This window comes from Mastigoproctus giganteus, chromosome 4, assembly GCF_048544385.1.
Source record: "Mastigoproctus giganteus isolate SK-2022 chromosome 4, ASM4854438v1, whole genome shotgun sequence".
NCBI classification, from domain to species: domain Eukaryota; kingdom Metazoa; phylum Arthropoda; class Arachnida; order Uropygi; family Thelyphonidae; genus Mastigoproctus; species Mastigoproctus giganteus.
In genome coordinates, this window is record NC_143578.1 from 157,203,179 (window position 1) to 157,221,547 (window position 18,369).

The window sequence follows — 18,369 nt, forward strand, 5'->3', positions numbered from 1 at the left end:
AAGTACCGTATTTCACCATGTATAAGACACACCTTAATTTTGGGGCCCGAAATTTGAAAAAAATGTATTACATAAAGTTATTGAACTTAAGTTTTATTCATCATAAAATTTACACAACTCATCACTGTCAAAACTCACATCCATTAGCTTGTCTTCATCTGTGTCTGATGACGAATTACTGTCTTCATATATTGCCTCGTCCTCAGTTCCATCTATGACATTTGAAATGCCACACTTCTTAAATGACTTGACAACGATCTCAATCTTGATATTATCCCAGGATCTTTTCACCCAGGTACAAACTTCTCCTATAGTTGGTTTCTTCACTCCTTCACTCTTCCTGCTGTTGTCAAATTGTCCCCAGAAGACTTCATCCATTGGTTCCATTCGTCTCTCATGTCAGCTTTGAAGGGTTTGTTAATGCTGACATCAAGTGGTTGGAGCTGGGATGTCAAGCCTCCAGGTATGACAGCAAGTTTTGTTTTTGGCTCTGCAGCAATCTTCTTTGTGTTTTTTGTTTTGTGTGCCCTGAACTGATCAAGTACCAATAGGGCAGGTTTCCGTAAGAGCCCACCTGGTCTCCTGCTTCAAACTTTCTCAAACCAGATCTTCATCCCATCCTGATCCAACCAACCCTTGTAATGAATGTGGACAATCACTCCTCGAGGAATGTCTTCTTTTGGCATTGTTTTGCGTTTGAAAATCAGCATAGGAGTCAGCTTGGTTCCGTTGGCACAACAAGCTAGAACAACTGTATAATGGCTCTTTTCATGTCCACTTGTCTTCACATTTACAATTTTCACCCCCTTCTTATCAACAGTTCTGTTACTTGGGACATCAAATTGAAGGGAGGACTTCTTCCCTATTTGCAATCTGTCCCAACTCAAACTGATGTGTCTTCCGACATTGAATGACAAAACAATGAAATTTAAGGACCTTCTGCTCATAGCTTTCAGGCATCTTTTGGGCAAGTCTGGTGCGTGTACGCATGCTTAGCCCATTCCATTTCATGAACCTGAAGCACCAATTGTGTCCTCCTTTGAAATCAGTAACTTCTTTTTCATCAGCAATTCTTCTTGCCTCGTGCTGAACCATCTTTATGGACACAGGAATTCCAATTGCCCTTTGCTCCTCAATCCATATCTTCAATTCCCTCTCTAAATCAGGCCATTTTGCTGACTTGTCTCTAATGGCCTTCTTCTGCTGTGGTGTTTTCAGTAGAGTTTCTTCTTCCCGTAGCCAGTCTCAGATTGTTTTCTCAGTTGGAGGAGGACCAAACTTACGTTCAGCAGCACGATTTCCATTCACTTTTGCAAACTGGATCACTTTTAACTTGAATTCAGCACTGTACGAAAATCTTTTCTGAGCCATTTCTGTGCAGAACGTGGCAAAACGTAACCTAATATACCAGTAACAAGTGTGAAACAATGAGCGCAAAGACAAGACTGAAAAAGGGGGAAATGCAAGTAAAAAAAAAAAAAAAAATCTACAACCACCGTATAAGACGCACCCAGTTTTTAGACCCCAAATTTTCGAAAAAAGGTGCGTCTTATACATGGGGAAATACAGTACTTTGCATTTGTCAATGTTAACTTCAGTTGCCACTTCTCAGCACCCATCTGTTCAACTTTTCTAGATTCTATTGCAGTAGCATACCAGCCAACCCTTGCATCATCTGCAAACTTGGACAATAATCCTGATACACCTTCATCAATATTATTGATAAATATACAACACAACACCCTGGGGAACTCCTCCAATAATATTAGTCCATTTTTCTTCTCTGTCACAGGTCTTATCAGGTCACCTGCCATCCATTTAGGCCTATACTCTGAACAGTATTTTTAGTTGGTATGAAAAGATACATGATTAATGCCATGAATGCTTCCTATTCAGAATTTACTCGTAGGAACATTGTCAGTTGGTCCAACCGTACTGAATTTAAAAACTGTCTGAAACCACTGTAGCTAAATCCCAAATCAATACACTGTGACCGATGCCACCTAGTGGTTCTTTTATCTGTAGATTCTTAATGCATGAATAATCTCCTATAATTCCTACAATAACATGCCAGCTGTAGGAAACAGTCATCCAATAAATCCACAAAAGTCTTGCTAGGCTGTGAGTGACAAACCCACAAGTTCCAGTCAACATCTGGTAAGTTAAAATCCCCCATTATAAGATATTCTGGTTGACTGGCCCACTCTATGTCTCTGTACAGCTGTTTGTTGTATTCATTGGAATCATTAGGCCTATATCATACTCCTACTCCCATTTTTGCTTTCCAGTGCTTACACCAAACTGACTCAACATTGCACTGGCCAGCACTGTCAACTGGATGCACTGCCTTAGATTTTATGTGCTTCTCAACTAAGAGAATAATCCCCTCCCCATTCCTATTCTGGCTTTCCTTTTTATACGAATGTTAGGTCACCCGTGTAAACAATGCAGTGACAGAATGAATGTTTATGATTAGAATAAAATAAAAAACAGCAGTGATGTCTTGGTAGTTGTTATATCTAGGTGGCACTCATGTCCTGTTTGTCTGTATGATGATGAAAGTAAGATGACAAAAGTATGAGAGAATTTTGTGTTATGTGCTGTTTTTCAGTCTGCCTCTAAATATGTGTATATATAAATAAAAATTAAAAAAAAAAAGAAAACAAAAAGCGTAATTGTGTAAATGTATGACAGGTATACAATTTGGCTGAGTGCATTTAAAGTGTGTGTGTTGTTCTAACATGTCCCCCAAATTAGACCACAGTGGAGACAATCTAGCAGGAAATCCCCACCACCCTGCTGATGTCCCCTCTTCTGAAGCATGACATGGGATTTGTTGACTTTAGTTGACCTGGCTGGTGTGGGATTAATAACAGAAGCACTGCATATCCACAGTGAGAACTCCTCCTCCCACATAGGCTTCCTGTCCATATCTTTAATCTCCTACAATCCCAGTCTCCCTTCCCCACGTCACATCCCAACCTTTTTGCCTGGTGTGCTCTATAACAACAAATCTTTTTTCTGCTCTTAACAGTCTCCACTCCTGTGGAGGATGGGCTCCTTCCACAGGGGTGCCCCCTCTATCTCTAACTTCCTATTTCCAGATGGAGAGTCTTCCTATCATCCACCGTTTTTATCTTCATCTGTTCCTTTCCTCCTCATCTGTCTCTCCCTGCTCCCTTTTTCACTTTCCAGAGTGGTGGTTATTTTTTCTGGGACCCTCCTTCGCAAGCTGAGACATCATCCAGGGTTCGCCCCCACCAGAGACCTTTCTATACCCTACTATAACCAGCCTGCCTACTCAAGGAAGAGAACAGACAACATGGGTCCCACTAGGCACCTTGCTGCTAAATGACCAGAACAACAACACAACACTATACTATGCAGACCAAATCTAAAACTCACACTATCATTGGCTTTTACAGATTTTATACTGCAATGCAGACTATTACTCCCTCTAGTTGCCTCCCGAACATGCTGATGTAGAAAACAATTATCCAATAAATCCACAAAAGCCTTGCTAGTGTGTGAGTGACCAGCCCCCAAATTCCAGTCAATATCTGGGAAATTAAAATCCCCCATTATAAGACTCTCTGATTTACTGGCCCACTCTATTTCCCTGTACAGTTTCTTATTATACTCATCAGAGTCATTAGGCCTATAGCACACTCCTACTCTCAATTTTGATCTCCCAATGCTTATGTCACACCAAACGGACTCGATACTGCATTGTCTAGCGATGTTGACTGGCTTCACTTCCTTGGATTTTATGTGTTTCTTAACTAATAGCATAAACCCTCCTCCCTTCCTATCCTGTCTGTCTTTTCTGTAGATGTTGTATTCCCCAAATTCCAGTTCAGATTTCCTTACATCTGTGTAACAACACGTCTCTGATATCCCAACAATATCCGCCTTTGATGCTTTGAGCAATACCTCAAATTCATCAAATTTATTTACCAAACTCCTAGCATTGGTGTACACGCAAGTGTACATGCACCTGTTTCTATTCTTAGCTACCCTAACACAACCCATGTGTTTACCTGTATCCAATGACTCCCAGCAGTCTCTGAAATATCCTGCATCTTATTTTCCAGGCTGTTGCTCATTCCAACAGAAGCAGTACAAGAATCACTTTCACCTCTGCCAGTGGCTACTGTTAATCTATTAGTCCTTGTATCCCCCCAATCTAGCAGTTTTCCGACCCACCTAACACTGCCTCGATAGCATCAGCAAATATTCTTGCACCCTTTCTATTTAAGTGTATCCCATCCCTGTAGGAGCAGTCTCTCCTGTTAACAAGTACAGACCAGGCTGAAAAGAATTCCCCCTTGAGCCTTGCACAATCTTTCCAGAGCCGAATTGATCGACAGGGCTCTCATCACATACTCCCTCCTATCGTGTCTTGGCAGAATTGCAGACACTTTCAAATTCAACCCTAATTCACGGCTTTTTTTCAACAGTGATCTGTACTTGTTAAGTAATTCCGCCGGTCTAATACACTTAATATCATTAGTGCCAACGTTTACAACTATATCACCTTTTGTGCCCTTAAAAGATGATATCCGCTCTACAACGTTTCAACCTTTGCCCCTGGCAGACATACCCTGGTCCTGTTCCACCTATCTTATAATAATTATAATAATAATGATAAATTATAATAATAAAGAAATTATTTTATGACTAACAAATGTTAAAGAATGTTTATTCTTCAACTAAATGCACACTCGTTGATCACTCATTATTGGCTCGGCACTTGTTCGTTTTGCACAAGGAGTCGTTGTCTTCTTCAGAAATGCTTCAAGAGGCACTTGTTTCCAAGATAATCTTCTCTTTTCTTTATAAATTTCAATAGCACGAATAAGAATTTTTTATCGGAACGCACAAACTGCAACTAACACAAGTTACGCAGAGTAACAAGCTTATGAAGCTTTAAAAAAAAAGGAATGAAGAGATGATTCTGAAAATTAATTTTCTTTTTATATGATTGAAGATTTCACCATAATATCGTAAAAAACCACACAATTCCAGCTATTGGTATTTTTGCAAATACCTGTTTATAACTGCTTACAGTAGCAGAAAAGCCCCAGTCGTGACCTCCAGAAATATGCTTTAGAAAAATATCACAAAGGCGTTCAAAAATTGGTTCTTATAACAGAAAATATGATAACGATGAAAAGTGAAGTGCATTTTAATGATTTGAATTGGTAACTAATACAATTTACACTATAAAAACAACCTTTTAGAGAGTATATAGTGAAATTTTTAACTTCCGAGGTTGTGGAACGAATTATCAAAAAACAATGTGTTATTGGGTCCACATTACGATATTTCACAATACAATGGTGTCTCTGGAACAGATTAATATCGTAAAGAGGGGTACACTGTATGTATAGCTACATGCGTAGTTTTAAATGCAGTATTTATGAATGCTTAACATTCATTTAAATGTTCATATTTTCGATTTTGCTGATACCTGAAAAAAAAAAAAAAAAAAAAAAACTAGTAAAGTAAAAACTCGTAAAACGGGAACTGCCTGTATATAGATTATAGTTCTGTTTTTTTTTTCTGATTTCCAGGAATGTAACCACATCTCATTACTTGGAGTATTTGCTGTTTATGATTTTGCTAATCATGAGGATCTTTAATCTCCACAACTGATGAAGGATATCTATATCTTAGAAGTTTTTGAGAATGAATTAATATTAAAAGTTGTGAAACAAAGTATCAAAACTGAACGCACCTTCTATGCACTTTTCAACAGGAACTCCCAAAAAAACAGATACATCATCTATACAAATTGAAGAATAAGCTTTGGCCACAAGCTGAAGTGCTCTGTTCCGAGTGACATCTATAAGAGATAATAAAACTAATCAACTGTAAACAAATTATAAACGATTAAAAATAAACTTCTTATAAAAAGTTATTTCTTTTCATATTAATTGGCAGATTACCAATTACGCTTTACCAGGATATTTCTGAGACTTCTTTTTTAAGTGGTTGTACAAAATCATCTTACAAAATAATCTCTTAAAGCAGCAGTTCCCAACTGATGGTTCGCAAACCCCTGGGGGTTTGCTCTAAATATTCTGTAATGGCGTCTGCTTAGATTTATGTAGGTATATTTTTGTAAACTACAAAATAGTTTAATATTAATTTATGCAGTTCAGTTCAAAATTTATATTTAGTTGTGGTTTGGGTTACGTGCCTTTTCATGACAAGCATACACGACAAGTGTCCATGTAAGTTAATGGCAGTGTGTAATTAACAATGTGTGGACAGAGGCATCGCTTCTTGTGTTACTCCTCCAGCTTACTTTAACAAATTAAGCTTGCAGATCCTCATGGGAAGTACAGATATCACTCAACTGGGTACACATTACTCTCATCTCTGGCCTTAGGTAATTATGGAACTGCTGTTGCTGTAGAAAGCAAGAATTTGTGGTGATGTGAAGAAACTTGGAATACAGAAATTTTAATCATGGATATTGAAATTTTAATTTCAAACCTTTATGGATTTATGTAAAACGTGCAATATGGGGCAAAAGTGTCAAACTGCTTTCAAACAGGAATACCATGGAGAAATGCTGGCAAGAAAAAAATATTATATAATACCATCTATTTTATTATTATTTTTTATTGTCTCAAAGTAACAACAGTTCTTTTTTTCTTATATTTATCTATAAAGTGCTAATAAATAAGTAGAAGTAGTCGGTTAGTCCGCGTTTTATTAATCGAATTAGAAACATAACATTTCTTGATTCGTTCTAATATATTTAAAATTTGCCCTTCACAACTTTCCAATTCGTTACATAAATTATGATATTCAAAATTTTGTCTACTATAATGTAAGGGGATTGGGCATACCCATCAGTTCCTTGTTTTCAAATCTTGAAAAAAAAAAAAAAAAAAAAAAAAAGAAGAGCATATCAGTATGACAATGAAAAAATAAAGTTTTGGAATATATAAAATTAACTTTTCATTACTTCAGTTTAAAGATTTATACTTACTCTGTTAATAAAAATATCCCATTGCATTTTACTATCATTGATTTTTTGTCAATAAATGCCCTTTTTTAAAAGTTTCTTGCTGTTTTGCTTTCTACAACAAATTGCAGCCTGCACGGTGCATAAAATAGAATATCTTAGCCTAAAAAAATATAGTAATTGCTAACACCCATCAATTTCCTATCATTAATCTAGGTTTTCCATCTGCAGTTAACATTAAATGAAACTTAATTATTTTGAAAACTACATACTGTGTTTAATTTAAAATAGAAATCATACTGTATGATTTCTATTACTAACCTAAATGTTAAATTAAAAAAAAAAATCATCACTGATTATCATCCATAATTAACCCATTACCAGAAAAAGTGATTCACTCCCCCCCCTCCCCCCACTAAGTCACAAGTAGACAATTGTGTCCGTAAAAGCATATTGGAATTGGTTAGTGCTGGTTGTGTTAATCCCTCTGCTCTTTAATTTAAGCTTGATGGTTGTTGATGATAGGCATTGATTTAAACGTGGATATAGAATCTTTAATTTCAAAGGTTTCTATTAGATGGCCAGTGAGGGAAGAGATTGGGTGCGAACATACCAATATTTATCGCACCATTCAGTCACGTGTCAAACAAACTCAAGTAAACATTGCTAATCGCTGCGGTGTGCCATATCATGTTGGATTTGAATGTTGTACAGTATTACATTGTTTATTTATAGTCATAGTATTTTTAAACTTAAAAATACTATTATGGACCGTTGGTTGAAGACTGGAAGCATGAAGAACAATGATGTTGAAATACAAATTAATGAGAAACATGCAAATCAAAATTATCCCTCAAATTCGTCCCAAGATGACCTTCAAAACACCCATATGAAAAGGAATAGTAAAAAGAGGAAATATAGTGAAGATTATATTAAATTTGGTTTTTCATTTCTTGGAGATGAGGACTATCCAAGCGTGCAATCTATCATTTGCAAATAAGTGGTAGCCAATAGTAGTTTGAAACCTTTCCTCTTGTCTCTTCATTTAGAAACAAAACACAAAAAATATGCAGAAAAGCCAGTTGATTTTTTTAAGCAGAAATTGCAAGAAATCAAAACAGTGAAAAAGCACTTGAGGCATCATACTTAGTAAGCTATGAAATAACAAAAGCTGCGCAAGCCCATACTATTGCAGAAAGTTTGATTTCCCCACCTCCCATGTGCAAAAGCTATTGTCAGGTGTATGTTTGATGACAATTTGGCAAAGAAATTGGATATGATACCCTGCTCCAATAATACAGTGTCCTGCAAAATACATGATATGTCTGAAGAAGTTGAATCTATTATTATAGAAAGGGTAAAAAAAAAAGTAAATTTTATGCTTTTCAATTAGATGAGACCACAGAAGTTTCCAATCTAGCCATTTTAATTGTATTTGCACACTACTTAAATGAAGGTAAAGTGGAGGAAAATATGTTGTTTGTCATCTTTTAACAGAGTGTACAACAGGCGAGGACATTTTTAATTTAATTAACTCATATTTTGAAGAAAAACAAATTGATTAGTCTTTGTGTTGTGGAATTTTTACAGCTGGAGCAAAATCAATTACAGGAAAATTTGTGGGCCTTATTACTCGCATCAAAAATATATGTGCTCATATCTCGTGGACACATTGCAACATTCATAGACAAGCTCTAGTGTCGAGACGAATGTCTCCACAACTTAAAAGTGTACTTGATAATGCTGTCAAAATAGTTAACTTTATAAAATTGAGACCAACAAATTCCAGACTATTCACTTCTTTATGTAAAGAAATGGGCAGTGAGCACGTAACTCTTTTAACACACACACACACACACACACACACACACACTAGATGGCTGTCATGTGGCAAAGTAATTACAAGTTTATTTGAATTAAGATAAAAATTGATTCTTTTCTTCATGGATCATCCTTTTCATCTCAGTGGGTGTACATCAGACCAAATATGGCTTCAAAATTTAGCTTATTGGTCAGATATTTTTTCAAAGATAAATGAACTCAATTTATCATTACAAGGCAGAAATATGACGGTTTCACTGTTCAAGACCGAGTGGAAAGCATGATAAAAAAAATTAAAATTTTGGGATGACTTTATTGATAACAGTACTGAGTGCTTTAGCATTTTACACAATTTTTTAACTGAAAATGAACTGACTTTGAACAAAGTTGTTAGGAAAAATATTAAAGAGCATCTCAACTTCCTACAGGTCACTTTTAGAGAGCATTTTCCACAAATATCAAAAAATCTGAACTGGATTCGTAATCCATTTGTCGAGTCTTTTGTGGAAATGGCTGACCTAAAACTGACAGAAAAAGAAAACCTTTTTGACATATCAAACAGCATTTGAATTTCAAAACTTATTCAAGACTGAAAATCTTATAATCTTTTTTTGGCTTGGATTAAAAACAGAATATCCATCACTTAGCGAAAAAGCAGTGAAAATCCTGCTTCCATTTTCAACTACGTACATGTGTCAGAGAACTTTTGCAATTTATACCTCGCTGAAGTCGCAATAGCAGAGCAAACTTGATGAAGAACCAAATTTGAGGCTCTATTTGTCTCCCAAAGAACCAAATATTGCTACACTTTGTTCAGCAAAAAAAAAAAAAAAAAAAAAACCTAACAATCACATTAAAATTATGATTTATTTTGATTTATAACTACATATTAATATTATGTTTATGGATTTTATTACACCCATTCTGTAAGACTTTGTGATGACTGAACAATTTTAGTATTAAATTAAGTGTGTTTCATTTGAAACCTTGTTAATTTTTTGAATGAGATGAAATGCTTGTTCATTTGTAAAAATGTGTAAAATTTTGTGTGTTAATAATAGATGTTTCGTTGGTCATTACTGGTATCCTCGTAATTGCTCATAAGCTATTGATATACACATTTTCCCAAAAAAAGAAAAGTAGTAAATGACATTTATTACTCAAATATCTTAGACCTTCTGATCGTACAAAAGTGGTAAAAAGGCTATAAAAAATTATAACTAATAATAAAACAAAGATAGAATAAAGTAAAATTAAATTAAATATACAGTAAAGCATTGCCAACGAAAGAAACCACATCTCCTATAATTTCTTATAATTAAATAAATAAATTAAATTTTCTGTTTATACTTCGAGATGACCAAACGGTCAGAGGAGTTCACAAGATAGGTTGAATACAAGAAACAGCACTGTATTTAGCAGTCACGGACTTGAACCCCAGTCACTCAAGGCACGTGTACTTATGCACCCGTATGCCTGACCACTAGGCTAGTTTACTATCTTATAGCATATGGTGTTAAATATGTTTACCACACTAAATTTTTTATTTTTTTCATTCTCAAAGAGAATGAAAAAAACTCTTTTCATTATAACATTTCATATAACATTAATAATAATGTTATATTAATATGTAATATCACTTATAAACATATAGTACTAGAAATATTTTATAATAAAATTCAGTACTATTAACTACTATACGATTTCAGAGAATATAAGTTTAAGGGTTCGCAATAAAAATATTATGTTGAAGGGGGTTTGCAAGTCAAAAAAAAGTTTGGAAACTGTCTTAAAGGATTATTTTATAAGATGGTGTGGTCATATCATTATAAAAAAAAAAAACCCATATTAATATAAAAACCAGACAGTAGGTTAAATAGCGCAAAGTGGAGTAGGTTTATCCACTTTGCAACATTCGAAACTTGCTTTCCTGCTATCCATTCATTGACCCATATAATCTATCAACCAGTTACTTTAACATGTACTTTTAAAGTCTATATATAACATGTACTTTTAAAGTTTATATCTATTATTCAATTCATCATCTATTATGTTCACTATCAATCGGTAAGGTGAACATAATTGTATTATCTTTTATGTTTCTACCAATGAATGATTAATGAATTAACCATTATCAGAACTCTTCTTCATTTTGTGTAAATCATCAAATGACTGTACAAACATTCCCACACAGAAACTCAAAATCATATAAGCCAAAGGGGATGAACATTTCCACACAGAAACTTAAAATCATATAAGCCAAAGGGGATGATGAGCTTGTTGCATACCCATCATCAGTGGTAGAAAATTGGAACACTAAGTTTGCTTTATAGCACAAAATTCAGGCTTACGCTTTTACTTGCTGCCAGAGACAATTTCAAGCCAAATATACCAGTATATTTGGTCTCTGATTTACATCTTATTAATATAATGTTTTTCTTAAATTCTAATTTTAAAAACTATTGCTTTTTCTCTCTCCTTATCAAGAAATATTATAAGGAACAAAATCTGAACAACAGGGCTTTGTTTGTTTGTTGCAACCTGACCAACCTGTTAATAACAGTGTAGACTTGGATGACAATATCATCATCCGTTTTCAATCCACTGCAGGATGAAGACCGCTCCAACAACTTTCCAGTTTCTTTTGTTTTGTGCAATGGCCATCCATTTACTACTCACAAACTCTTGATTTTCATCTGTCCATCTCCGTTGTTGTTTTCCAGGTTTTCTTTTAGCTCCTATTGGGTACCATTCTGTTATTTTCTTAGTCCATCTATCATCATGTCTTCTAGCTATGTGGCCTGCCCAAAATCATTTCAGTTCTTTAGTTTTAATAAGAATGTCCTTTATTTCTGTTTTTTACCTAATCCATGTGTTTCTCTTCTTAACTAAGAGTCTGATTCCTAATATAATTTGTTCCATTCTTTTGGTGTAGTTTTCAGATTCTCTTCCATTCTTTTGGTGAGTGCCCAAGTTTCACTTCCATAAGTCATGGGGCGCTTTCGTAACCAGGTGGGCAGGAGCAGCAGTGCGTAGCACACGCTTCTTGGTAAGACCAGGGTTCGAGTCCGTGACCAACAAATACGGAGGATGCAGAAAGGTCAGGGAATGACCACCGCATATCCCCAGAGTAATAACTCCTTAGTTGCTAATGCTCCTAAAAAAAAAAAAAAAAAAAGAGGAAAAACCAAAACCATAAGTCATGGTGACAAGTATAAATTGGTTCATTATTTTACATTACAGACAAATTGGGATATAGCTCCTCAGTACGTGACTATATTTCCTGAATGCTATCCATCCGAAATTTATCCTTCTTTTGAATTCCAGCCATTTATCATATTTACAGCTAATTACTTGTCCCAGATAAGTATATGAAGTATATGAATCCACCTTTTTAATTACTGCTCCTTCAATAATTATATCCCTTTCTGTGGCATACTCGTTCATCATTATTTTTGTTTTAGCCATATTCATCTTCAGTCCGAATTCCTTACTAACTCTGCATAGCTGATTAAGATTCCCCTCTAATTCTTTAGGATGATAACTTATGATCAAAATGTCATCTGCAAATCGTAAATGGTTTAGATGCTCTCCATTCACATTGACTCCTTTCTGTGACCAGTCTTATCTTCTGATAGCTTCCTCAAGGTCAGCAGTAAACAACTTCGGAGATATTGTGTCTCCTTGTTGAACTCCACTCTCAATTTTAAATTTACTAATATTTTCTCTAATATAAAAAAGAGATAGTGTTCTCATATATTTTCTTCAAAATCATAATGTATGGGGTATCTATGCCTTGTCTTTCCAGTGCCCGAAAAACTACCATATGCTGTATAGAATCAAATGCTTTTTCATAATCCACAAATGCCGGGCATAATGGTGTTTTATATTCATTTGCTTTTTCCATTAGCTGTGATATTATGTGATGGTGATCCATAGTTGAGAATATTGTCCTAAAGCCAGCTCGCTCTTTCGGTTGATTCTCATCAAGTATTCTTTCTAATCTGTTAGTAATGACCCTTGCAAACAACTTGTGCTTCAAAATTATGATTGCATTATTCCACTCCTTAGGCGTCACCTTTCCTAATGTATTTTGTGAAGAGTCTTGCCAGTTTCTGTGTTATATCTCTTCCCCCCCGCCAATTTTAACAACTCTACAGTAACTTCACCTTCAACTGAGGCTTTTTAATTCTTCATTTTCTTCAATGCAAGTTCTACCTCATCAGGAAGGATATCGGTTATGTTGTATGTGTTACTAATTTGCAATCCATCTTCCCCACTGCTGGCATCATTCACTCACTCCTTATATAATTCTTTATAGTAGTCTTCTATTTGAATTATGCCTTCTCTGCTATTTATAAGTACACCATAGCTATTCTTCAGTTTCAGTATCATTTGTCTTTCTGTATTGCTGCTTATGGCTGCTGATTTAAGTCCTTTGTTTTCAGAAAGTTGTTGTATGCCTCGTTGATACCCTGGTCCTGAAAGGTCTGCAAAAGCTCAAACTTGTTAAGCTCCAGTAAATACTGCTTTTTCTCCTCTTCTGTTATCTCAAAGACTGTTTTATTTACTCTAGTCAGTTTTTTCCCTTTCTTTTCTTACATTTATATCCAGTGTACATATTAGCATTCTATGATTACTTCAAACATTTACCTTGTTCAGGACGGTAACATCATTCACAATATATCTTCTGTTAGTAAGGATGAAGTTGATTTCATTAGTTGTTAATCCATTTTGGCTCTTCCATGTCCACTTTCCGTTCACCCTTTCCTTGAAAAGAGTTTATTACTGACATTCCTTGAGATTTTGCAAATTCCACACGTCTTTCGTTTCTTTCACCAATTCCAAAATTTCCTATAGTTTCCCTTTCCGTGCTGTTTTGTCTCTTTCCAACCTTAGCATTGAAGTTCCCCATAATAATGGTGTAGTTAAGTTTTCCATTCATCTAGAAGTCTCTCAATTGTGGTGAACATTTCTTCAACCTCTTCAACGTGGCTCGATGTTGGTGCATATTATTATAACCTTTAGTTTGTACCTGTTAGAAATCCTGAGAAGTAGTCTTGACACCCTTGGTGATGTACTGTGGAATTCCAAAATGTTGTTTTTTATGTCTTTATGGACTAGTAATGTCCATAAAGACAAACTCCACCTTCGCTTTTTCCACTGGTGTACAGCAGATTCACACTTAATAAACTTAAGCAATTCATTTCTTCTTGTTTCAGCCAAACCAACGATATTCCAATTCACATTTTCTAATTCCTTTTCCAGCTCTAATATCCTATCTTCACCAATGAGCAATCTTACATTGTAACAGGCTGAGTTCAGTTTCCATGCATGGCAGCCTGGTCACACGCAGAGATTCTTAGCACCTTCTGCTTCCACTCTGATCCTCTTGCTGCCATAAGAGAGGGAGTGAAAGCTGCTGGGGCCTGAGGGCCATTTGTTTCATTGTGTTGTCATGCGCTGGAGGGTGACTGAGTGTCTGATAACACACAGAAAGCTGTTCCGCCAATAATTACATCTTTATTGTAAATGGCAGACTAAGCGGTGACACCAATTTTCAAAGCTTATTATCTCTAATGCATGGTGTGACAACTAATCACTGAGACAGACTGCAGGAGCCAGCCACGAGTGCAAGATTTCTAGTTGGGAAAAAATATTAAGAATTTCATGAAAAATGTGACATTATGGGCGAAAGTAACTTAGGCTACAGTAAATGGTATGCATGGCAGAATCTAATGCTAGAATGCATTCATTATATTAGTAAGTGTTCAGGAACTTGCAAATATAACTGCACTTCAGTTATATTATGGAATTAACAAATGAAATTGGCTTTAACAAAGTGGACACAAGTAAATGTGGTGAAGATACTGGACTAACCAGTAAGGAAGTGAGTTGGAGCAACATAACATAAGAATGCAGCAGGGAGAGGAAATGCATTGAGCACTACAAGTTAAGCAGCTCATGACAAAAAAAAGGATGCCCGAAGCCTTCAATTTGTTTGAGAAAGGGATGACCATTCTCAATGAAGATAACCCAAAAATGGCATGTTCAGATTGAGTGATATTTCTGTACATTTCAGGTTTGTCAGAGAAAAAGGAAAATTACGTTTGAACTTTCACCCTGGGTTCTTAAAATGTTAAGATTTTGATATGACTAATAATATAATATCGGTGTTGGGTCCATTGTTGTTTTCTGTATTTGTGAATGATATTGGTGATGGTGTATCAGGCTTGGTGTCCAGGTTTGTGACGATGCAGGGGTTGGCAGGGTTGTCAAGGACACTACTGACACTATGCTGCTGCAACAGGATCTGGAAGGGTTGAGCAGATGGGCTGAGAGGTGGCAAATGAAGTTTAACATTGACAAATGTAAAGTACTACACATGGGAAACAGCAACCCCCAGAGCAACGTATCAACTCTGTGGTACTACACTGACAGTGGTAGAGAATGAAAGGGACTTGGGGGTGGTTGTGCAGGCAGATATGAAGTTCTCTGAGCAGTGCAGACGGGCTGCAAGAGTAGCTCATGGAGTATTGTCAATGATATACAGGAATTTTTCCAGCAGGGATAAGGAGGTGATTATTCCATTGTATAAGGCAATGGTCAGGCCACACCTAGAGTACTGTATACAGGTCTCATTTCAAGAAGGATGTAGAGCTGCTGGAACGAGTACAGAGAAGGGCAACAAGATTAGTGAATGGAACAAAGGGGTGCTCTTACGAAGAAAGGCTTAAGTTTTGCAAATTACAGTGTCTGGAGACTAGGCACCAGCGAGGCGATCTGATAGAGGTGTATAAAGCCTTGAATGGTTTAAGCATGCTCAATGCTGATGGGATTCTTCCTCTAGCTCAGAAAAATCACCTGAGAGGGCATAAATTCAAATTGAGGAAAGACAGATGTAGGATAGACGTGCGGAAATTTGCCTTTAGCCAGCGGGTGGTTGGTTGGTGGAACAGACTTCCATTCCTTGTTGTGGAAGTTGATAGCCTAAATAAATTTAAAGCTCAGCTGGTCAGGTATTTCGAACAAACAGAGGGGTTAAGTGGAAGTGGGTTTTTTTTTTTTTTTGGCTGATGCTGCATAAGCTTGCTTTCTTGCATCAAATGCCTCTACTAATGCTAATGAAAATAACAAATGTTTTATACAGTCTATATATGTATTGGACTGTGCAGTCTAATACATATATAGAGCATTTCGATTGAAAGACACTAGGGTCTATCTCACTATTTTTAAGTTTAGGACTATTTCTCACCTGGACTTTCTCTTCTTTTCTGTTTTAATCATATCTTGGCTAAAACTTTTGAATTTGATGTTAAATGTTAAAACTGGACTAAGTATCATCATTTAGATTTTATGATTTCTAAATTAAATTTTACCTCTTCCTCATGTCTCAATAGTTTATCTGACATCCATTTAGGTTTTTTTTTTTTTTTTTTTTGGTAGTTGTTGGCGCATCGGCTTCTGTGGCCATATTGCACCTCCCAAGGTTTTTGCAGTACTTTGATCCAAGCCCGAGGCGGGAATCGAACCCGCGACCTTTGGGTTGCCGGGCAGGCACTTTACCCACTCGGCTAGCCCGGTCGGCTCCATTTAGGTTTCTAACAGTATTTCTTATTTGGTATGAAAAGCCTAATAGCTTCTATAAATACATCCCCTTTAGATTTGTTGTTGGTAAGATTATTAGTTGGTCCGGCTGTATAGAATTTCAAAACTGTCTGAGACCACTCTGGTCACCTTTACAAAAGCAAGATATATCTTTAAGTAAATTCCACATTGACACACTGTGATCACTGCAACCCACTGGTTCTTTTATCTGCAGATTCTTAATGCATGAAGGATCACTGCTAATAATCAGATCAAGAGTACTTCTTTCTCTTGTTGCTTCTCTAACATGCTGCTTTAGAAAACATCACCTAATAAATCCACAAAATTCTTGCAAGTGACCAACCACTAGTTCCAATCAATATCTGGGAAGTTAAAATGTCCCATTATAAGACATTCTGATTCACTGGTCCACTTTATTTCTCTGTATAGCTGTTCAGTGTACTCATTAGAGTCATTTGGCCTATAACACACTCTTACTTTCATCCTTACCTTTGCAGTGCCAGTGTCACACCAAACTGACTCAACCACTAGTTCCAATCAATATCTGGGAAGTTAAAATGTCCCATTATAAGACATTCTGATTCACTGGTCCACTTTATTTCTCTGTATAGCTGTTCATTGTACTCATTAGAGTCATTTGGCCTATAACACACTCTTACTTTCATCCTTACCTTTGCAGTGCCAGTGTCACACCAAACTGACTCAACATTGCACTGACCATGCATGACAACTGGATGCACTGCTTTAAATTTGATGTGCTTCTTAACTAAGAGCATAACCCTCCTGTCTGTATACACTGTACTCTCCATATGCAATTTCTGCATCCCTTATATCTGAGCATCACCACATCTCCAATTTCCCCACAATGTCTGCATTTGATGACTTGACCAGCATTTCAAATTCATCAAATTTATTTGCTATGCAAGTATACATGCACCTGTTCTTACTCTTAGTTACCCAAACCAAGTCTAGGTATTTCCTTGTTCCATGAAGACCTGCAGCAGACCTTGATATCCCTGGTACTTTGCTTTCTGGGCTGCTGCATGTTCCAGTAGAAGCCATGCAACAATTACTTCTGCCTGTGACTATTAGTCTGTGTATCCCCCCCCCACCAAGCTAGCAGTTTTCTGACTCACCTAACACTACATCAATAGCATCAGCAAATATTCTTGTGCCCATTCTATTTATGTGTATCCCATCCTGTAGAAGTAGTATCTGCTGTTAACAAGCACAGCCTACACTGAGAAAATTTCTACCTCACGAGTCTCCACAAACTCTCCAGTGCCAAATTGATGATAGGTTTTCATCATATACTCGCCCTTTTATGTCGGTGCAAAATTGCAGACAGTTTCAAATTTAACCCTAATTTATGACTTTTTCTCAACGTGGCCTGTACTTCTTAATTAGGTCCTCAGGTCTACTCTTAATGTCATTAGTGCCATTGTGTACAACAATATCACCTTTTGTGAACTTAAAAGATGATCTCTACTCTACAACGTTGTCAATTTTTGCCCCTGGCAGACATACCTTCCACCAATTTCACCTACCCTTTTTTGCACAAAATATATTTTCTGTTTTCCTGACAACAACTACTTCCTGTGGGAGCAATGCATTATGCCTTGGGTGTTGTTGTTGTGCTGCTTGATGTATAAGTGCAGGATGTGGTGCTGAGGTGAGGAACTGAAAGCTTGATGGGCTCTCCAACTTAATTCCTTCGAGGGCATCCACCCTGTTCTTCAAGCTCTCATAAATGCTCATCAGAACGCTGAGTTGACATCTATTATCCTCACACTCCTTACATCGAGCACACAGAAAGGCATCTCCCTTGGCTGTATCATATTCTGTTTCGGATAGATCCACAAACATCAAACAAGTAGTTCAATGAATGATCCAATGATCATTCATTGAACATCAAAATTCATCGTCGAGACAATGCTTCACTGAAGCATTGTCTCGAC

General features: G+C 36.4%; 1 protein-coding gene across 1 annotated transcript in view; it reads right to left on the reverse strand.

Annotated features, from left to right (window-relative positions):
• The window catches only part of CSN8 (COP9 signalosome subunit 8), a 184,229-nt gene that overhangs the window by 28,547 nt on the left and 137,313 nt on the right, over positions 1 to 18,369 (reverse strand). The window contains exon 5 of the mRNA XM_090371832.1: positions 5,741 to 5,848. Within this exon, the coding sequence (XP_090227958.1) occupies positions 5,741 to 5,848 (108 nt within the window). The remainder of the gene's footprint in view (positions 1 to 5,740; positions 5,849 to 18,369) is intronic.